Source organism: Betta splendens, chromosome 8, assembly GCF_900634795.4.
Source record: "Betta splendens chromosome 8, fBetSpl5.4, whole genome shotgun sequence".
Classification (NCBI taxonomy): domain Eukaryota; kingdom Metazoa; phylum Chordata; class Actinopteri; order Anabantiformes; family Osphronemidae; genus Betta; species Betta splendens.
This window is the reverse complement of record NC_040888.2, coordinates 10,853,853-10,875,823: the sequence shown is the minus strand read 5'-3', so window position 1 is coordinate 10,875,823 and position 21,971 is coordinate 10,853,853. Positions and strand designations below refer to the sequence as shown.

The window sequence follows — 21,971 nt, the reverse complement described above, 5'->3', positions numbered from 1 at the left end:
TTAACATGTCCCGGCTTTTTCGTCTGCTTCCTTTCATCTGCTTGTGGCTTTTTTTCTGCCATTTCAGCTGACGTGCCGTCTCCATTAGTCTTGACAGGGGAGAAAACTTGGTTTGATTAGCGTCTCCATATAAGTGCTCCCTGCTGATCAAATTAAAATCCTGCCATCTATCTGTCACCCACATCTCTGTCTGGTTGGCTCCTATAGAAAAACACTGCTTTAAACAACTGCTTCATCTACACGATCAGCCCAGTAAAAATGACATTACTGCTGTTAGAACTATGGTTTTTAGCCTCACGTGAGCAGAAAGGACAGATATCTGCTCTCCATCGGATGACTCCCCTCCCCTCGTGTCCTCCACTCCTGTCCAAACCTGTCAGTTTCTGCTGAGAACTTATCACTTATCACTGAGGATTCATCTCTGACACGTAGCAGGAAGAAAACCCTGCCGGACCCCGGGATGTTTAAGCGGTGATAAGCCTGCAGGGAACCGCAGTCTGGGTCCAGTGGACCTCCACATGTGGTGCTGCTCTGTCTGTGGTTTGGCTGCCTGTCGACCGCTGCATGTTTGCCGGTTTCAGCATCTTATTTTCGTTTGCTTGTGATTATTTTTCCCAAATGGCTGCGGGTGTTTTTGAGAAAAAAAGCCTAAAGAGCATTTCTGCATTTCTTAATATGTGACCCAGTGTGAACATGCGACTTTAGGAAATGTTTAAAACATTTTAAAAGCGCATGGACTGTACCACAAAACAACAAGACGAGACTGCTGCAATGACATCTCTGTTTATTGTACTACAGATGCTCATTTCATTTGCACACCTTTCTGTTTTTGTACATTTTATACTGTATGTTCGTATCTTGTATCAACTCTAAGAAATTCACATTTTACACAATGCATTTACATTAGTAGGTAAGTACAGGTGACATTCATCTTCTTCAGGGCGCACGTCCTGATCTACGTGTGTGGAGTCGCTAGTGCTGTAATATTAGCGCAGAGAGTCACAGTGAAGCTCTCCACAGGTCTGATGTTGCTGCAGCATCCCTCCTGTCAAACAGAGGGGTGGGATGGAGCCCGCTGTACATGCAAAACGCCTGCACAGCCGCCGTCTACTGACTAATGGCCTACGTGGGTCTCAGGTGTCATGTGTATGATGTCACAATGCTACATGGCCCTTACAGTCGCCAGCATTTACAGCGTGTTAACATACAATATGAATCCACTGGCAACCTGTCGCCACGGTGATTCCCTCCTCAGGTTCCTACAGTTTGTTTGCGTCTCCAAAGTTCGTACATCGCTTCGATTTGCACACAAAATGCCAAATACCGAGTGGAAACCATGTTAACGAGTTGAACTCAAAGACGTGACGCTGTACACAGGCACTTGAACTGCGGCGCACTCCTTGAGTGCAGTTATATCACATCTAGTAAGTGCTACAAAAGAACATATCTGTTAGGAAAAAAAAAACTTCCAAAGTGTAATACTAGTCGGAATATAAACCAACATGCTAGAATGAGGACGAAAAGCAATGAGCAACAAGGTAATGAGCAACATCTTGAACCGTATCCTTGAATGGGGTCTTGCATATTATTTTTGGTTATATTTGAGTTGTACATTCTGAGATTGTGTGTCTCACGCCACCGCTGGAGAGCTGAGCGAGCTTCAGGGAGCGACAGAGTGGAGGAGAATCGCATTTTCCCTTAAATCAGCGCTCCGGTTACTCGCAGCGTCGGCTTTAATGTCAGCGCCACAGCGAGGACGGGGTTGAATCACACGTAAGAGGAGTGATTCACACGCCGCTCTGTGTGTGTGTGTGTGTGTGTGTGTGTGTGTGTGTGTGTGTGTGTGTGTGTGTGTGTGTGTGTGTGTGTGTGGTCCCATGTCCAAGGCGCTCTGAGACTTTTCCTTTGTTTCCGTCGGTGATACAGAATGAATCACAAGCAGACGAGGAGGTTTAATTGTTTTGAGATGTTGGCGACCGTGTGACTGATACAGGCAGAATCGAATGAGTCACTTTCTCTATCTTCCACCGTCTGACTGGCATTTCCTACAGTATTTACCACTGAACTGAAGCACAGATATGAAGTGCTGGGGTTTACACGTTCCCTTCAAGTGTTCTCTCTAAACATACTGTACCAGCTGATTTTACCTGTCGACCTACTGTAGCTGCTCTACAGCTCTCTGGGAAGTCGCACCGCTACAAGAGGGACCCTGAGAAAGAACCGGCGTCTGTAGGAATGAACTCGAGCGCAGCCGTCAAACTGCAGAATGCCTTTACAGCTGGTGCGTCGGCTGCTTCACAGAGCGGCGAGGGGGCATCGGCATAAAAGGTGTCATCCAGCTTTAGAAGTGAGCCGGACTAAGTGCTTCTGCATCGCCGCGGCGATAGCGTAAATGTCAAGGGGCTCGGACTCGGGTAGAGGATCTATAAAGTCACACTCGGCGCGAGGAGGCTGAGCTGAGCAGAGCAGAGGGTCAATGAAGCTGAAGCCCTGAGGTCATTACTACCTGCCCGTCAGGACGTCGCTCTAATGGGCCCCGCGCTGACGCGACCGCCGAGCATTAGCGCCTCAGCGCTGGCCATCGAGAACGAAGAAGGAGACGGTGGTGACAGGGTCTGTTTACTGAGCCGTCGCTGACTCAGCAGTCTAACCCCAGCGCCAGCGCTGCAACTGTTAGGTGAAATCACTGTAACCCGACGCCTGGACGTGTCGTGCAGGGGTCAGAAAGAAGCTGGCGCCGCGGTAACCGACCCCTCTGCCCCCCAGATGTGCGTCACCGGCGTTGGCCTATGGCGAACAACGACGCCGCCGCTCACAAGGCGGCGTGCGATGAAGCGCGCCTGTGGTTAAACGACAAAACGGGGAACTTCAGACTAAGCCTGAGTGACTCACAGGCACCCCCCCCCCCCGCTGCTTTCTGACGGCAGGGGTCTAATAAAGTGAATTCTACAGAGAGCGGAGCGAGTCGGGTAGAACGTAAAGGGAGACAAGTGAGCTGCACCTTCCAGGCACACGCTTCTCATGGCGAGTGATGAACGAGGGGACAGAGGACGAGCTGGCAGTTATAGAGAATATGTCAACGTTAGTTAATGGAATAATCAGTAGAGAAGATGCACGGATGTATCTACAGTTATGTATCTGTGGTAACACTGGTACAGATAGTGGTTGATATTGCCGTAGAGGTGTCCAGGCACACTGATAGGTAGAGTCGCACTCTATGTGCAGGGATGAGGAGGCAGAGCGTGGCCCAGAGGAGCTGGGAGGTCCAGACGGGTCCAATCAGGCCAGAGTCACAGTCCGTCTCAGGTCCGTGTGTGTCCAGGCTGTGGCTCGGCCCACAGCTCCCCTCCGTCCGCCTTCAGATCCGACGCCTCCTCTTCACCCGCCCTGTCAGACTTCAGGTGGAGGCGAGTCAGGCTGAGGGCCTCCGTCCATCCTCACCACTGCAGGCGGAGAGTAGAACACCAAGCACGTCAGACCCACCCAGCAGCTCATTAACTGGGTCTAATTCACAGGCAAATGCATTTAGAAAAGATCGTAGCTTCCTATTCATCGACTCTGAGCCCCCTGAAGATCACATTCCTCCCTGCAGGGGCCCCGTGGTGTCACTCATTCACGGAGACCTGTTAAAGCGGCATCATTAGCCAAGTGAGGATGGGAGACAAACGCCCTCTTTTCCCACAAACCTCTCAACCTGCTGTCAATGGAGTGGAGCCATGGCAACGCCTGCGCTATGCGGGGCCTTTCTGAGCGCACCGGGTGTTTTCCCGTCTTTATCGGTGCATTTCTGAGCCGCTGAGCTCTACTACAACAGGGATTATGCCTGACGTCGGACCCTTTCACGCCCAGGAATCGGACGGACACGGCAGCTCCCTCATTTATAAAATCAGTCCAAGTTCACGCAGGTCTAGAAATGTGAACTCTCGGCTGCAGCCTGCTTTTTTTAAATCAGCTGATTGGAAGCCGTGCCCACAAACATCTGAAATCAGCCAAAAGGGGCTGAAATGGAAATGATTCCATGGCATTTACACAAAATCCCACAGAGAAGCGATGATTGCTTTACAAAGCATAAGAATATATTACTTGTTTTCCATTATTACATGACTTTATAACTTTTTTAATTGAACACAAATCTTCATGGATGAATTAGGAGTTAATGGGCCCCAAAGTGAAGACAGTCTGTCAAGTATTGAACTAACTAATGTTTTAGGCGTTGCGGTTTGTGCTTGTGTTTATCTGCACTCGAGAGCCGCTGCATCTGAACTGGAAGTGGGAGATAATGAAGCCCTCTGACGTGGAGCTGGACTGGGAGGAGTCTGGAGAACGTGGCCGAAACTTGTATTCACTCAAGCCAAGCCATTTGTTATTCAAAAGAACTGGGGAAAAAGCACAACGTCTCTTTCAAATACTAAAATTGGATCCATGTCTAACCACGTTAAACCGCACAGGAGCGTTTCCTGCATATGGAGAAGCAGCTCAGCCTGACTATGTCCACTTTTGCCTCTTTGCCCGAATGAAAGAAGCTGAATAAACACAACACGTTGTCGCCCTTCTCTCAGTAAGTCGACACCACCGGTGGGAATAGTTCCACTCTCAGAAGTTTATTAACACTTTCTAATGTGGGAAGATGTCAGTTATGAGTCACGCGTTCAATCTCTGCATTCATAAGCGTAACCGTAGGTGAGTCAGCTCTATTATTGCTCCAGTAGAACTGAGGCTTTTTTCATAACCTTCAAAATTCGGACTGTATTTTTACCAACCGTGTGTTTTTTTTTTCTGAGAGTACTATTGACTGGGTTTGATGCAGGCGCTGGGGTCAAACTTAGGCCAGGGATGCTCCGCTCTCCAACTTGAGCGAGAGCAGGAGAGAGAGAGAGACTTGTTTAAATTTTAAACACTTTGAATGATTCAAAGGGTGAAGCAAAAAGCTTTGGGGGGGGGGGGGTCTGGAACTGCTCCCACCCTTCACTCATGCAAGAAGAGCCCCTTCGGACTGTTGTCAATCAAAACAAGAGGCAGTTTCATTGCTCTGTTTCTTGCTTTGAGTGGAGGTGTTCCCATTATTTTAGTTTCCAGTAAAACGTGGTTCACTGGAAACAGGAAACCCCCCACGATTATCGTGGCTTTATTGTGCTTATCCTCGCCCTCTTGTGAACAGTAACAGACCAGGTAAGTTGTGGTAGGAAGGCTTCAGAGCATTCGCTGCCTGTTTAATGGCTCCCACACCCACAGACGCCGCTAATGCCAATTAGCACGCGCTAAAGGCCGATGCTGGATCCGATTTTGACGAAGATGGAGCCTCGAGGCCGGATCCCGGATCCTGGATCCTGTCTCGCGGCACCTGCTAATGAGCCCGCGCGTAGAAGAGGCGACGGCGCTAGCGTGACATCTTCTCAATGAGCCGGTAGCGCGCGGACGACATAAAACCCTCATTTTCCTGGAAGGTGCCCGTCGAGGGGGAGAACGCGAAGAAGTCAAACCAAACACAGACGCGAAACGAACTTAGGCCTCATTAGAGCTGACAGCGTGTCCTGGAGAAGACGCAGGGCCGCGAGTCGTAGGAGGACGGAATCAGCTGTTTGGCTTGTTAGCGCGTTACATTAGAACAATGCTGGGAGGGAAGCGTGGACGCACGGATCGGGTTTCTGCACATGCGGTGCCGTTGGAGCTCTAAGGGAAGGTGGACGCAGACAGAGCCTGTGATGCTGAGGTCACTTCTCATTCCTGCAACGCTTTCTCCTCAGCTTGTTTAAAGGTTATCGCCTTTCTCCACCCACTCACTGCAGCTTCCCCTCAGTGCCTCTGGCCCAATGTGTTTGTGCTGTGTTTGTAGAGACCAAATGATACTGTACTCACCCAAACTAGACATCATTGTTTTATAGCACATTAATACTAATATAATAGCATTTCTCCAACTAAGACGTGAGAAGGGGTCGTCCGGCGAATCATCTACATTTGTCTGACTTGCGAGATGATGGCGGTAAAATCTGTCCCACAAACCCGAATCCAAAATACTCCACGACTCCTCACAGGTAAATATAGATACAGAGAAGCAGCCAGTAAAGATCAAACAGTCGCTTAGTTTCTTGACGTCTACAGTTTTGAAATAGCACAGAACCGTGTCAAACGTCTTGTCTAACGCATCATATTTGGTTTCAGCTATGGGGAGAGTTGCTCCTGGTTTCAGGTGACACATTGTTTCTGATCCTTATCCCTGAAAATGTGTTTTTGCTCTGATGAAAGAAAACATACTTGCTCAACGTGGTAAAGCCCCGATACAACACATCTCAGCAGCATGTCTTGACGTAATTGACCATGACTTGCTGTGACTGTTAAAATATCACCTGTGAACCTGGAATGTGGGCAGTGAGCGAGAGGTGCCTCGAATTTCTGAAATCAAGTCAAAAGTTGGGAATTCCAGTCAGTTCTTAAGTCCAAACAGTAAAGGCCTGGTCAGAATATATGGAGTAGAGTTGGATCCAGCTGGTTCAGGACTGGGCCGGTGATACACTCATTGTACTGCAGCTCACTGTATGAGAACAGGTTCTATGAGACTGGCGTGTTGTCGTTCAATAGATGAAGCTTACCGATCTGCTCCTGTGTGTGTGAGTGTGAGGGCTGAGCCTGGACCTCAGCCTGCTGCTGCTGCTGCTGCTGCTGCTGCTGCTGCTGCTGTTGCTGCTGCTGCTCCTGCAGACTCTGACTGTCCACCGAAATGCCGCTGTCGCTGTGCAGCTTCTCTCCCTCCGGCGTCACCATCTGGTTGTTCGTGGCCGCGCGGTTATTGGCCGCCTGCTTGTTCTGCTTGCAGCTATTCCACCTGTGGAGCATTGGAACAGCCAATATATTATAACCTGGTTCTGTATTTGGGTTTCAGGGCACATTGGACCTACTGCTTGAAGCTAAATTGGATCAGAGATACTGTAGCAGCATGATCAATACTGGACTATTACCCTGACATGAGAAGAGAAAAACAGTTATTAAGTACTGCTTTTGTCCGGAAGATGATTTGTGAATCAATTCAAATATTCATGAGCTGCTGAGTGATACACTGCAGTTGACACCTCTAAGTGTTTACTTGTTAAATATTATCTGCTAAAGAAATTCATATGATTTAAACAGGTTTATACATGACAAAGTGTAAAGGAAGAGTATTAGTCAGTGTGTGTGTGTGTGTGTGTGTGTGTGTGTGTGTGTGTGTGTGTGTGTGTGTGTGTGTGTGTGTGTGTGTGTGTGTGTGTGTGTGTGTGCCGCCCCAGTGTTCCCTGGTCTGCGCTTTTCAAACAATCAATGCCTCTAACGAGCTTGTTTACTTGCTTCAAATGTGTTTCAGGCTTGGTTCTGTGTGTGTGTGTGTGTGTGTGTGTGTGTGTGTGTGTGTGTGTGTGTGTGTGTGTGTGTGTGTGTGTGTGTGTGTGTGTGTGTGTGTGTGTGTGTGTGTGTGTGTGTGTGTGTGTCCACTAATGTTGTAGTGTGACCCCCTAAAGAAGGTGGACCAATGATTCTCCCAAAAAATGGGTCAGAGCATTCGATCACACCGGGGCTGAACACGTTTTTTCAGCCTGGGGCACCGTGTGTTGACGCCCATCAGATCACCATCTCCATCAGCCTTCATTTCTGCCCTACATTACATTGTGGCTTAGGTGGAAAACCCAATTGTGTCTTTGTGCAGAGAGAGCAGCGGACTGACCTCTTAAAAACAATGTAAGCCACCAGGCCCACCACCACAGCAGCCAGGATGGAGCAGTAGATGGGGATGAGGTTTTCATTGAAGCCGTGGCCCAGGAAGCGCGGGGAACCGGCGCTGGATGTGGTCGTCTCTCCCGGCAGCGGGCTCTCAGACGCGTCCGGGAAGAAGTAGTTGGTGAAGGAGGGTGGAGACGGGCCCATGTCGGACGTAGAAGTGATATCTGTAGGCAGGTTAGGATCTGGAGGGAAGGGAGAAAAATCCATAAATGCCAACCAAGCCTGTGTTTTACAGTCTAGCAACTAAACCGTTGGCCAAGACAGTAAAAATCTCATCATGACAGGACACTTTCATATCTGCTCTGAGACTCTAGTCAACACGTCCCCAACCAGATGTCTGCTATGCTGAACACACGCAGCAGCTGTTTCTGATCGACAGATGGGCTCTGGCTGAGAAAAGGAATGTTCCCCGACCAGGGGGGCAAATATGTGTCCCCCCCCCCCCCAGCAATCTGGTCCCCGCATGCCGGTCCCTCCGCACCACGTCCATATGGACCCATGAGGAACCATGTAAAGGGCTCATCACTCTGCATCACAGAGAAGCAGGAAGGCTCTGTGCTACTGGGTGGCTCTGGTTTTCATCATGAGTCATTTGCATGAATTGACCTGTCTCCTCTTTCTTTGTCAGCTGCATCGGTCCACTTCGACATGAACGCGGCGTCTCCATCAAAGCCCTCCGTCATTATCTGTTTGCAGTGCAGTGAGTAGTGCTGCAGTGACTCTGTCCGCTGGTAAAAACAGGCCCTGCAGATTGTTCCCTCCCTCAGGGTTTTGTGGAGCAGGCTGAGCAAACGTCCTGCCCGGCCAAAACCCGAACGCCTCCGAGCTCAGCAGACTGCTGGGGATAGGGAATACGCAGCCAGGGTCACATCTGAGCCTGTGATTCCCAGCAGAACCTCATTAGCCTGATGCCACGGCTCCCAGGATTAACCCCGTGGAGCCCCTCGAGGATTCATCCAAGGCCAGACACCGGGACAACACGGCTCTTTCCACTTGACGATGACTGACACTCAGCCACGCATGAAGCTTTTTGTGTGCACCCCATTAAACTGGTGGTGATGAATAGTTTGCGATATTTACAGCATTAATTAAAAATATGTTTTAATAAACCAACAGGGGGCTTGAAACAGTGGCGTGAATAATCTGCAGACGTTGCTAATAAATAGTGGTATACAGTATAAGCTGTCGTAGAATTGAAGACATACTATAGATTTGTGTGTACAGACGTCTAATGTTATGGAGACGTGATTCTATAATGACTGCAGCTCTACAATCTGACCGTGTGTTTGAATGACTCTTTTTCAACGTGCCCTGTGGTCAGGAGAAAAACAGCACATTCAGTGGACCATCACATCCTGACGCTGTCTATTCTCTTTACTTTGACATTGCAAATAGTCAAGTTCCTCCACATTGATCCGTTGCATAATTTACACGGTTCCTTCCTTTAATAGTCCGACGGAACCTTGGCGGGGTGACTTGGTGGACGTCTGTGAACAACCTCTGTTGGTTTTTTTGACTTGCCGGCGTGAGTGGTGATGACGGGGCATTCCGACCCCCCGCGGGGCAGGATCGGTTTACTGAAACAGTAGAAAATATCTTTCACGGACAGGGAGAAACAGCACATGTGCGCGCCATAGTTAGAAGCAGAAATGATGCGGAGGCCTATTTAAAGCCGAGGCTATTGATTCAGATCCGTCTAAAAGGAGTGGAGCGGAACACGGGCGTCTGTATTGCTTGCATTTCGTGACCTTTCCCGGGATGTAGTCAGGTTTCCACCGCTCCGCCATACATCACCCGGCTAATGCACGGCCGAGCTAATGGCGTTAGCAATGCAACACGAGCTCGCAAATAGAATAAACTGTGAATGAAAGGTGTGAAAGTGAGTGCAGGTGTGCAGACTGGCCGATCCTATGTAGCCGAGCGGAGACGCCACCCGCTAACGGGCTGTTAGCGCGATGCCGTGTGCTGGAAGTGCCCTCCGGCGCCGAGATCACGGCTCACCTGGGAACGTGCCTCCGAGAACAAAGGCTGCAGCTTTACGGCAGCTCCCCCTCGTTCTGGCCGTGGACCAAAGCGCAAAGCCAGACTCCAGAGGCTGCAGCCCGGCGGCGGCTTAACGGCAGCCGAGCTAACAATCGCAGCTTGGCTCAGTGGGTTCGAAACCCTCATGAAACGAGTCCAGGTTTTTACGAGCGTGGGCCCGAGTGCACAGAGACGTGTTTATTAACACGGTGCGTACGGGTGGAGGAGAAACTCTACTTTTTACGAGCCATTTAGGTCTTTATGGTGACGATAACCCCCTGGGGTCTTGTGTGGAGGTTGGTGTCTTGGCTGCCGTCAACTCAGACTGGAGATGAGCAACTATCAGGCCCAGCACACGCACAATGACCCCCTTTATCAGCCGCCGAACACTCTCCCTCTGTCTTGGCTCAACCTCTATCTTAATCTTCCTCTGCGCACACATCCATCACACACACTACAAATTATTCAAGTGAGCACTCTGTCTTCTTCTAGGAAGGGTTAATAGGAAGAGCGGGGCCGGGGGGGGGGGGGGGCAGACAGAGAGGGGGAGTGTCGGGAGAGAGCGAGGAGGCAGCGCAGCCGAACAGAGGAGCTGCTGTAAAGTGCTCTGATTAGCGGGAGTAATTATACTGCAGCAGGGAAGGCGCTGAATGCACACTGGCCACCTTCCACCGCTCGGCCGGGGGGGTGGGGGGTGGAGGGAGATAAGGGCCGAAAGAGTTGAAATGAGGATGCTTTCATCTGTTTTTCTAATCTTTTGTTTGCTTGTTGTTGGGGAAAAAACACTCCGCACTTCACGTTTATGCAAATCTACCCGACTGTGGACTGAAGAGCATCCTTTGGAAAAGTCCCTGTGAGGCCGACCGGGCTTAAAGAGCTAGAAGGGACGCTGCCGGGTTTCCCACATGTGCAGTGTCCGTGGTGTAATGAAAACATGGCCGCGTCCGCACATCAGCTGCATTGATCCTGGACGCCCATAAAAAAACGCCAGAGACTCGACTCGTGCAGCCGAGCGCAGGCGCTCGCAGAGGTCACTCAGCGAAACCTGAGCGCGAGCGCTCGAAGTCCCCGGACGCCTATCGACCCCCTCGGCACCGAATACCAGCGCAGCACATATGCTGCGGCGCTCTGTCTTCGCTCATCTCCGTTTCGCGCCCTCTCTTTCCGTCCCTGTCATTGTATAGCGTCATTGACACTTGCTGACAGCTGGATACGATTTAGGGATTTGAAAATGCCCCCGGTCGTGCCGCCCCTTCCTCACTGGGGGACGCAGAATAATGAGAAGAGCACTCCTCCTAAAAACAGACGGGATGAAAGCACCGGCTTCCTGTTGCTGGATGCACGGCCATCCCAGACCACCGGGGAAGGACCGGAGACATCATCCCCAGCACATGTGGCTGCAGACGTTAGCCACAGGCCCGCTGGGCTGCAGGATGTCACAGGGCTCCCTTTTCAGCGGACGTCCCAGAAGGTCACTTATTGTGCCATCGCCGGTCGCCACCATCGGCGGCGGCTGCCACAGTGCCATCACTCAGGACGCGGCAGGTCAAAGGTGAGGCCAGCTACATGGGTGGGCACCGACTGGGCAGCCAAAGGCCGCTTTGTGCCCCGCCGCACATCAGACGTGTCTGGGGTGGGTATTTGGGGGTTGTTTAAGGAACATTAGCCTTAGATTCCCACACAGCGGCTGTGACTGACTGCATTCACGCTGATGATGGAAGTCTGGACTCAACCGATTCACTGTGCGACTGGATGCGAGTAGAGTCTGGAGTCTTGCTACATACGCTGTTGATGAAGACGGCTTCACACACACCTCCCCTTCTCCTCCACAAGATGAATCAACATAGTTGACTTCTCCCCTACATCGTCTGAATGTGGGACACAGATGTGAAGAATCTTCCACATGATGGAGCGTGTTAGGAGCGTGTTAGCTGATTAGAAGCTACAAGACGTTCACATCGGTTGCTAGCTAGTGCTGTGACTTATAGTTTGGGTGAATGTAGATGCCAATGCTGGTGACAGATCATTTAGAAGTCACTGAAAAATCTTCAGCCAAACTGTTATTGCTGCATTTAGCCAAGCAGCCTTCACATCCAGAATATTATGCTCCAAATGACTGTACTGATGATTACCTGAAATGAAAAAACCCTAAATGTAGCACCTAGACATGAAGGTGTGTTGATGTTATTAGCCCTCGTCCGCCTCGTCCTCGTCCCCCGCTCTTATCTTTCCTCAGGCCGTTTCTCCCATCGGCGCTATTACCACCTATTAGCAGAGACATCGACGCGGTGCAGAGTTCCTACAAGGTGCTGATAGACTTTTCTGAGGCATTTTACACAGAGCAAGCAATTTGCTCAGTCTTCCATTTAAAATGTATTAAACTGTCATTAAGATGATCATTTAAAACAATAATGCATCCATGGATCGATACAATGCTCTGCATTAGGAAGTGCTCCCGCTATTAAGAAGTTTCTTCAAGGCATTTAATCAAATAGACCAAATGGAAGAATCGCTTTGGTCACAGTTTATATAAAAGCCCACGTGGTGCATGATGAGACGCATTTCCCAGGAACAGAATCAGTCTAGCCTTACTTTAACTTTCACTTTCTCTGGCGTTGCTGAATGGATCAATACCTTCTTTGGATCCAGGTAGCACATAAGACACATTTCCGTCCTGCAGACTTCTGAGGGGGCTGATTTCATGCATGTCGTCGTCTTTGTGGGAGAGCAGGTTGCTCATTGTCTCACTGTCTGCACCGCAGTAATCTTTGACCCTTTAATGCCAAAGCTTTCGGCGTCTTGTCGTTTGAAAATATGAGCTTTTGACCTTTGACCTCGCCTGTTTGCATAGACGCGTGTGGAAGTCACCCGTGATATGTGGCTCAAATACAGCCGAGGAACAGACGATGTGTCTCCCGCAGACCATCGAGCGGCAGATCAGAAGCTCGCTTCTCTGATTGGGTCAGAACCCGCTTCACTGTGGACTCTGCTCAGGTCCAGCTCAAACCCACTCGTTCTGAGCCCAAATGAACCACTTGGCAATTTGTTTGATACCAGACCGCAGATTCAGATTCAACCAATGCAGGTTCAAAGACACCAGCAGAGTCTGATTGCTGATTGCATGCTTCTCTGCAGCCTCACACCCAACCCACTGGACCCGCTGTACCGGCGCACGTGACACTCACTGTGGCAGACGGAGTCGCGGTTGGGCGTGCACTCCACCAGCTGGATCTCGGTTTCCTCGTCGCAGATGGTGCAGGGCAGGCACGGCTCCAGGGAGCTCTCCCGGTCCGAGTAGGTGTCGTCCACGCACTCCTCGCACACGGTGTCGTGCTGGTGCTCGCAGTGAGAGTACACGCCCTGCCCCACCGGGCACACCGTGCACGGCTTGCAGCGGCCGGAGATGGAGTCGAAGAAGTAGTTGTAGTTGCAGCTGCAGATGGCGTCGTTGGAGTCGGTGCAGGGCGTCTGCAGGCGCATGAGGCCGGTGCACTGGGTGCAGGGTCTGCACTGCTCCGTGTGACTGTAGTTCTCTGAGAAGGTCTCACCTGCAGATGAAGAGCGGGATGGAAGAAACAGGGGGGGAAGGGTTAAGGAGGGATAACCAGGGGCATAAACAGAGAGCCTAATGGCATTAATCATGTTTACTGCACATTCATTAGAAAGGAGGACACATTGATCCACTGGGCTCTTAGCGATTTGTGCTCCGGGACAAGAAAGGTGCTCTTTGTCGAGGAGAGACTCAAACGCCCGCTGCGCTCATGATGATATCGATCCCGATGTGTTTGCGCCGCGTTAATCTCAGTCGGACTCGCGGGGCGAAGTGCAGATGCGTTAACGCGCTCGCCGGCGATGAGGACGCGCCGCGGCTCAGGCCTCGGGGCAGAAGCGGGACGCCGCTCCCCACACGCTCCAATTGAATTTGCGATAAACGCTTTTAAAGTCGCCGTGACGACAGATACGAGAGGCCTCAGAAGGTGAACGTGCCCAGCGATTTTAGATCAGCCGCGCGATAAACCGCTGAGATCGCGACACAGGCCTTTGAACCACATGCTAACACGAGCGCGGGCCGCTCAGATAACAAACGGTGCACGGTCCAGATGATGACGTTAAGAAACTACTTTTTTTAACAGACCTCATGTAAATCTGACTGAGCTAAAAGCTCAGAGCATCAGCTGTCTGCTGCTTTGCAATCACTTCAGGCACTTCAGGGTTCCTCTGTGACGTGATTGCCTCAAACAAGTTTATTCTTACACTTCCTCACAGTTCCCAGGGCCACCAGGCAATCTATTAATATTGAATGCTCATATAGAATTGTTTTTAGCTATAATTGGACACCTGCTAACTCATGCATACGGCCAAGTAGAGTGTGTCAGGGCAGAGGCAGCTTCACTCTGCACTAAACCCCATTCAGGTCTCCAAACATGGGACCTGTCACCTTCACAGGCAGCTTGTGGTGTTTTAATTCAGGCTGCAACATTACAGGAAGGTTTAGCGTGCATAAAGCACGACTCAATCACATTCCTACCAGACAAAAACAGTTTAATTAACAGCAGAAAGCGTTTTTTTTTTCACTCGTACAGTGAAATAAATCATTTGGGTCTGGGTGTAACTTTAAACGCAGCCAAACGAGCCAACGTGTGGGACTTTTGCGCAACCCTTATCAGGATGCGCCGGTGCCGCGCTGTTTTTCCTTGAGAACTGCTCAGTGGGCGTTGAGCAAGAGCATATTGTCAGTGTGAAAAGCCCCGGAGCGTCGTCCCAGCGCTCGCAAACGGCTGCGGCATGTAAACACTGGCACTGGCTCCGACGCCGAACACCTTGTAAACAGCACCTGAGAAGCAGACGATGAAGGTCGGCGCATTGTGAGAGGCGGGAGGTGGATGAAAGGGGGCCTTCGCGGGAGCCTCGGAAGTGGATGACTCAATCGGAAGCCGTCTCCGAGTGTGGTCTGGGCCAAACAAGGTCCGGAGCACATGATTCAGTGATGTCTGACTGGGAGGGGAAGGGTCAGGGGAAGCGGGCGAGCGGGGGGAGGTGAGTTAGTCCAGTTGCAGACACAAACATCGCCAGCGTTTCCCCCCTACGCGTCCGTCGTCGCCGCTGATCTGGAGGCAGCGGTGCCACAGGAGGCCGATGGGCCCAGACGAACAGCAGAGCCCGTTGCTAACGGACCTGAACCCGCGAGCGGGGGGGTGGTGTTTGCTTTGCAGCGAAGCTCAACCAGTAAAACCTCCCTCCTCATTCGTTTCAATTATCCACTGATGCTAGGCTGCCCCGGTGCGTAAACAAGCCTAAACGTGACCACACGCAACGGGGGCGAGGAGAGAGACGCGTCGTCGGGGGCAACGACAAAGTCGGAGCTGCTTTTTTTAATTGTCCCCGACTGAGCAACAATCAGCAGCGAAGGGCGCCACTTCATCCGCTGCGGACCCCTGAAACCACCGCCCCCCACACACACACCCCGCCCCCCTCGACCCCATTAGACTCATCAATAATGTAGCTTCGGATGCTACTGAAACTGCCCGAGGATCCTCCCAATCAGCACTTTAGGTGTGAGCTTTTAGCAAAGCCACAGTATTTCCCTCGCTCTGTGAACCCCCCCCCACACACACACACACACACACACACACACACACACATACACCCCCGACCCCTTGCTGACTGCAAATATGTTGTGAGCGTTCGGGAAGCTGTGCCCGCGACTTTATGAAACATTTCACTGTGTAATTATTTTCAGGCTCCATTGAATCTCGTGGCTTCCTCCAAGATTTAACGCAGGTGTTGGGGGATATTACCAAAGCTATTATTAGGAGACTAAAGGGGAGAAGCTGCAATTTATCCATCAACGGCTACGGCTGCATCCTGTGTCGCTACGTCTTTGTTAATGGTGGAAGCAGCGTTTTCTTGTTGGCCGGGTTAAAACCTCCGTTTCCCATTCCTCCATCTGTCATGGAGCAAAGTTGGACGTGACTCTTGATGCTGCTCAGCAGACGACGAAGTCATTCTATGTTCCTTCCTCCTTTAAATCCCCGACGGGCCCTGATCCAACGTGCTGGCGGGGATTCTTCTTTAAAGCCTCTTTTTTTTTTTTCACCTCGCTGATCTTCTCTGATGGGTTTTTCTGAATGGCGCTCTAAGTGAGGCAGGTCCAGTTTGTTTCGGAGGAGACTGATTAATATTTCACCACCGCTGATGCTGGCGCTCGTCCCAAGCCGGGATTTGGGGGCTGTGGAGGATGGGGAGGAGGGGGGTTACATGCACACAGGAAGTGGAGAATGGCGGGGGGTTGTGGTAAATAAAGGTTGGCCCATATTTACCGTGAAACAGGAAATGGATGTGTTGAATTTTTCTCGTTAATAATTCATCTCTCCACTTTTAAAAGTGCATTTATAGCCCAAGGTTATGCTTCCACGTCTAACTTTGATCAATTCCATCTCAATGACAGAGCTTTCGCACAACCTCTGGGGTTTTTCTGCTCGATTGTTGAGTGTTTATCACTGTTCCTGTTCTCGAGCGCGATGTAATTGTTCGCCGTTAGAGGCACAATAGGCTTTTCAGTGTCCTTTAATTAGCTGGATCAAATGAGTAAAGATGCAGGATGAATGAACAGATCGCGCCCTTTGCTGCCGGCTCTTTAATACCATTTTATGCACTAATACAGACGATGAGTCATAGCAACGAGAGGGGGGGGGTGCCGGCTGAGAAAAGCGAGTGGAGGGAGAAAAGAGGAGACACACGAGGAGTTGGTGCTGGTGTAGCGGGTGAAGGATGGAGCATTCAGCAGGATAATACGTCAGAGCTACAGTCGTGCCCACAGCAGACGTGAGCCTGGTCCTTCCTCATGGTCTGCCACCTCCACCTCCACCTCCACCTCCAGCAGCAGCAGCAGCAGCAATATGACAAGTTCCCCATGACGTCTGAGTGAAGATAAATCCCAGACTGTCGTGAAGCTGAGGACTGTTTCTCCACAGACTCCAGGCTCCACTCAGCTCATTTCCTGCTCCGGTCTAACAAACGCAGTGAGTCACGATCGTAATTAATGAACTGGTGCGGATTAGAGTTTTAGTAACGTCTACTCCCGGACGTCCTCTTTGTTTTCAGTTCATTTTCTGTGTCATGTGTTGTTTTTTGGTTTTTACCCCGTGGCGTTCTCCTGCCCTACATGTAACCATGGGCTCCCGCCCCTTTAGCCACTGCTGCTGATCCTGGTCCTTGAGGCGAAGGCACCAAAACCTCGCCAGGCTTCACATTAATAATAACACAACACACAGATAGTCAGTCTGTTGCTCAAGAAAGTTCATAAGTTCAAAAGGAACAATCAGAGGGTCATGGTCGTGGACCAGCGTTCATCCTTTCCCTCCTAATGGCATCTATTTGATAGTACAGTTGTGTTTGCACATGTTAATGTGACCTACTATAGAACACAAGGCAAGTTTGGCCTGACTTAATCCTCCACCGGCCTTTTAAGAAGAGATCAGCAGAGATGAGACATTCATCTCATCTCCATCTCCTCAACTGTGCAGCCAGAACTGAGTCTGCCTTCACAAGAGACCATGACCTGAGACTAGGACACCGTTGGCAGCATTGAGTCTTCTTCTTCTTCTTCTACTTCTTCTTCTTCTTCTTCTTCTTCTTCTTCTTCTTCTTCTTCTTCTTCTTCTTCTTCTTCTTCTTCTTCATCTTCTTTCTTCTTCTTCTTCTTCTTCTTCTTCTTCTTCTTCTACTTCGTCTTCTTCTTTTTCTTCTTCTTCTTCTTTTACTTCGTCTTCGTCTTCTTCTTCTTCTTCATCATCGTCTTCTTCTTCTTCTTCTTCTTCTTCTTCTCCATCTTCTTCTTCTTCTTCTTCTTCTTCTTCTTCTTCTTCTTCTTCTTCTTCTTCTTCTTCACCATCTTCATCATCGTCTTCTTCTTCTCCTCTTTGTTGCTGTCTTGGCACCTCTCCCAGTCCTGGCCTGTAGAGCCAGTGCTAATGATTCCCAGCCTGAGCAGAGCTGTAAGCGAACACATTTGGATCCACTTACGACCATCAAACATATGATTTCTTGTATTATTTCTCAGGACGCTTGGTAAAGTCAAAGCAGGCACTTCACTCAAATGAGCATGGATTGGACGCTGCCAGTTTGTTCTGGCTTAAGTCGTCTTTTTGTCTTCAGTTCAGCATATATATAAATATATATTTATATACATAGTTTGTGAGCTCATGTAACGCTGGTGATAGCATCCAGCCTTGCAGCCGTGCAGCCGTTTGTATGCGTATACATTTAATTCCAATGGTTTTCACCTTGAGTAATCATTCTAGGTTTAATACATTTCTAGAAACTTTCTGCAAAGTTTAAATTTGAAGGACTTTCCCTCATCATGTTGTGACCTCGCTGTGAGCGCATTTTATTAGAATGATACTGTGCTAAGAATGAAAACAGTGGAGTCTGTGGGAAGGCTTGTTGTTGTCTTTGAAGCATAAATGATGGAGGCAGGACAGATTTGTTAAAGCCTCACAACAGAATAACTATAACTATAACAACATTCCATCTCATAAATTTCATGATTCTTCTCAGGACGCAAACTAATTATTGTTTTCCTATATAAATCTACACATGAAATGTTTCCAGTTTACATATGTAACAGTTGTGTTATTGCTAGAAAACCTTTGTTGTGAGCTCGGCACATGTTTAACTGTGTTCCAGACTGTAAAGGAATTTTAAGACGTGGCAGCACAGAAGTAACTGGGTTTATATTTCTGGCTTATAACTCATAAAGCATTTGCACATATTTTTTTAACACCAATAAAATCATGGTGTAAACAGAAACAAAGGAAGCCTCATTAGACATTGGGGATCATTTAATCATGCATGTACACGTCGTTACTCACTGTCCAAACACGGGGCGCAGACTGTCTGGGTGGCGCCGCATTCCTTCACCCACTCCCTCCCCAGGTGGGCACTTCAGGCAGCATTCGCCACTGGTTGTGTACTTGTCGGACTCACAGGGCACCAGCGACTCCGGTTCCATCTTGGACGCCAACGCTGGCGCCACCTGGCACAGCAGGAGACAGCGGGTCAGCACAGACACGCACAGTGACCCGGGGGTTCCTCGTGAATCGCCCTGCTCTCATATCGGGCTCACTTTGAGCGGGTCGGTCTCCACAGCCTTAACAGCTGCCCTGGAGGCACATCCGCTCTAATCGTGAACCTGAGACATGCACCGGCCGAGGCAGGAAGCACAGGATCACGTGTGCGCCACATTATTCACACGTCCGTCCTAATTAAAGTCTAAAGGTGAGAGTGGCACACACACACACACACACACACACACACACACACACATCCACACACACACACACATACACACACGCAAACGCACACACACATGCACACTTACACACACACACTTACACACACACACTCTCACACACACACACACACATGCAAACGCACACACACATGCACACACACACGCACACAAACACTCACACACACACACACGCACACAAACACTCACACACACACACACACACACAGACACACACAGATGCACACACACTCACACACACACACACGCACACACACACACACACACACATGCACACACACACACACACACACACGCACACACACATGCACACACACACTCACACACACACACACACACACGCACACACACACACACACTGTCGCATTGCTACACTGGTGAGAACCTCTCATTAGAATAAAGCTTTGGCAGCTTCTTCATCTCCTCTTGTTGCACTGTGTCACTGATCCGAGCGCCACGCTGCTCCGCTGGCAAACGTACTGAGGCGTTGCTCCACTGGTGACACAACAATAGCTAATAAAAGCAATTTATATCCAGACAGCTGAGGACAAAGGTAATTACGCTCAATCATTTCACGACCTGTGGCTTTCATTATGTAACCAGCAAGGCTCGCATTCACTCAGTTCACATTTGCTGACGCATCACTTTTCGCCGGCTCCGTCCTCGTCCCTCCCCTCGCCGCTGCCCCCGCTTTCATTCAGAAACAGATGTAGTGAGCCGCCAGCAGCTCGGCCTCCTCCTCTCTCCTCTTGCTCAACATTTCCCCCTTTCTGCCGTTTCCCTTCTTTGCACTCGGCGTGCGTTCCTTCCGCAGACTTCGCAGCCTCTTATCGTCGCGTCGCTGCACAGGCCTCGGGTTTTGACTCAAGGTTTAAAGTTCATATTTCAGCCCTTTTTTGGGTGCAGCCCAAAAACAACAGGAGTTTCCACAGACTGTGCATGAGGAGAAATCATGAGTTGCTGAGTGCTGCGCAAACTCCCCTCACCTCTGGAATATCAATCAGCTCAGCACCGATTATTGGCCAAATACAGTGGGAAACGTGTCCACTAACATATGACCCTGCTGTGATATGCTGGATTTGCTCTCTCTCCCCCAATTTCACGCTCAATTTACGAGTTTATTTCTAAATTAAATTCTCTAGCAGCGAGCGGCCGAGCGTCACCCGTCTTTACAGCAGCTGTCATAACACAGTGTCCCCTCGCATCCAGCCTGTTCACATGATGACTGAGCTGCTGCCCAATTAGACCAGCTGCTGTGGCTGTTCCCTGGAGCTGTAAGAGGATTAGCTGCGTGCTGCATGTTTTATCATCAGCCGCCTCCGTAACGAACTTTTTGATTTGAACAGAGGAGTGTTTATGCCCAAATTGGTCAAATTATTTATCGATGGGCCAGTTTGCTGCAGCTTCATCTCTTCTGATGTTAAGACTGAAACGTCCCCAACATCAGACTAAATGCTGCTGAAACAACTGACCGGAGGCTCATCAGCGGTCGTAGAGTCAACAGACTGGATGCAAGTCCCACCTCAAGCATAAATCTCGATTTTTCCAGACACTAATGTCAACAGCAGTCGAACTTTTCCTACCTGGATGGAAACCAAAAGTGTTTGTGTGCGCGTGCACGCAAGTGTGGAGCCCGAGCTTGGTATCACGTGCAGATCAGAGATCAGCGGGTGCAGAGGTGTTGCTGATTGCAACACCTCTGCACACGGGACCGCACCAGCACCAGCAGGAACTCAAACTATAATTGCATTAAAGCATCATAGAAACCTCATATAAAGTGCATTTATGTTGACTAAAGGCTGAGCAGCACCGATGTAAGGAGAATATTACACAGACTTACCAAAGCGCACACAATCACCAGCGATAAGGTGGGAGTCATCCTGCGTCGCTTGCTGGAGTCACATAAAACAGATGTGTTGCAGAAAAGGCAGCGCTATGTGGAGGACGAGCAGAGCCGCTCAGCGGGACTGTTCATTTTAATTCCAGCGGCTTTTCTGTCAATGGCTCCGCGCCATCACGCGTCCGTCCGGGACCTCTGGACCGGAGTGAGATGCGGCAGTCGGTGAATCCCCCCCCCTCAGCACCAGCGCTGCTGCGCACGCGATCTCGGCGACGCGCAGAGAGACGAGGAAGAGCAGCGGGAGGAGGAGGAGGAGGAGCTGGAGGAGGAGGTGGAGGTGGGGGTGGAGGAGACCGTCCGGCTCGGAGCGCTGCTCAGCTGCAAGTGCACTGCGGAGGAGGCGGGAGAGAGAGGAGAGGGCACTTTATCACCCCTGGTACTTCTGCAGTGATACAACCTGCTCTCTCTCTCTCTCTCTCTCTCTCTCTCGCTCGAACACAAAAGTGAGATAAAATCGGCGTAAAGAAACGACACCGAAGCGCGTTTACGCATTCTCCTCTCCTCGCTCTTCTTGTTTACTGTGTGAACTAAAGGCATTTGTTGTCGTCTACGTGCTGAGTGTGTGTTGTGTGTGTTAAATGTGTGTCCCATGACACGTTTCCCCAGGTTCCGGGCGATGATAAAACAGCCCAGAACAGGTATTTTCCACACTTAATCACGTAAATCTCTACGCACATAATCTTATTTAGCCCCGGATCGACGCTGACACAGGCTGTTTGGGAATAGTTTGTGACATTTTTGTGCCTCCTGCTTCGCGTTATCATGAAGTGTGTTTCTAATATATTTTCTCTCCGCATATGTAAATGAGCTGCGCACAATATTGGAAGCACCTTTCGCTCCAAATAAAAGCCCCCGGCCACAAGGCTTGTCCCGAGAACTGGGTCAACACAGCACACGTGTTGGTGCCTCAGCTCAGTGACTGCACGTCTGCTTCACTCTTCTTCGTCTTTTTACACTGCATACTTTGCATTTTTTACGTGTATTAAGCTT

At 50.0% G+C, this 21,971-nt stretch overlaps 1 protein-coding gene across 1 annotated transcript; it reads right to left on the bottom strand.

Annotated features, from left to right (window-relative positions):
- Positions 1-767: 767 nt before the first annotated feature.
- Positions 768-21,254, bottom strand: ngfra (nerve growth factor receptor a (TNFR superfamily, member 16)). The gene is given in 7 exon segments (XM_029159430.3): positions 768-3,443; positions 6,588-6,820; positions 7,691-7,928; positions 12,954-13,316; positions 18,642-18,690; positions 18,692-18,805; positions 20,922-21,254. Coding segments are annotated over 7 exon segments (1,089 nt in total). The 5' UTR covers positions 20,961-21,254; the 3' UTR covers positions 768-3,390.
- Between the last annotated feature and the right edge of the window lie 717 nt (positions 21,255-21,971).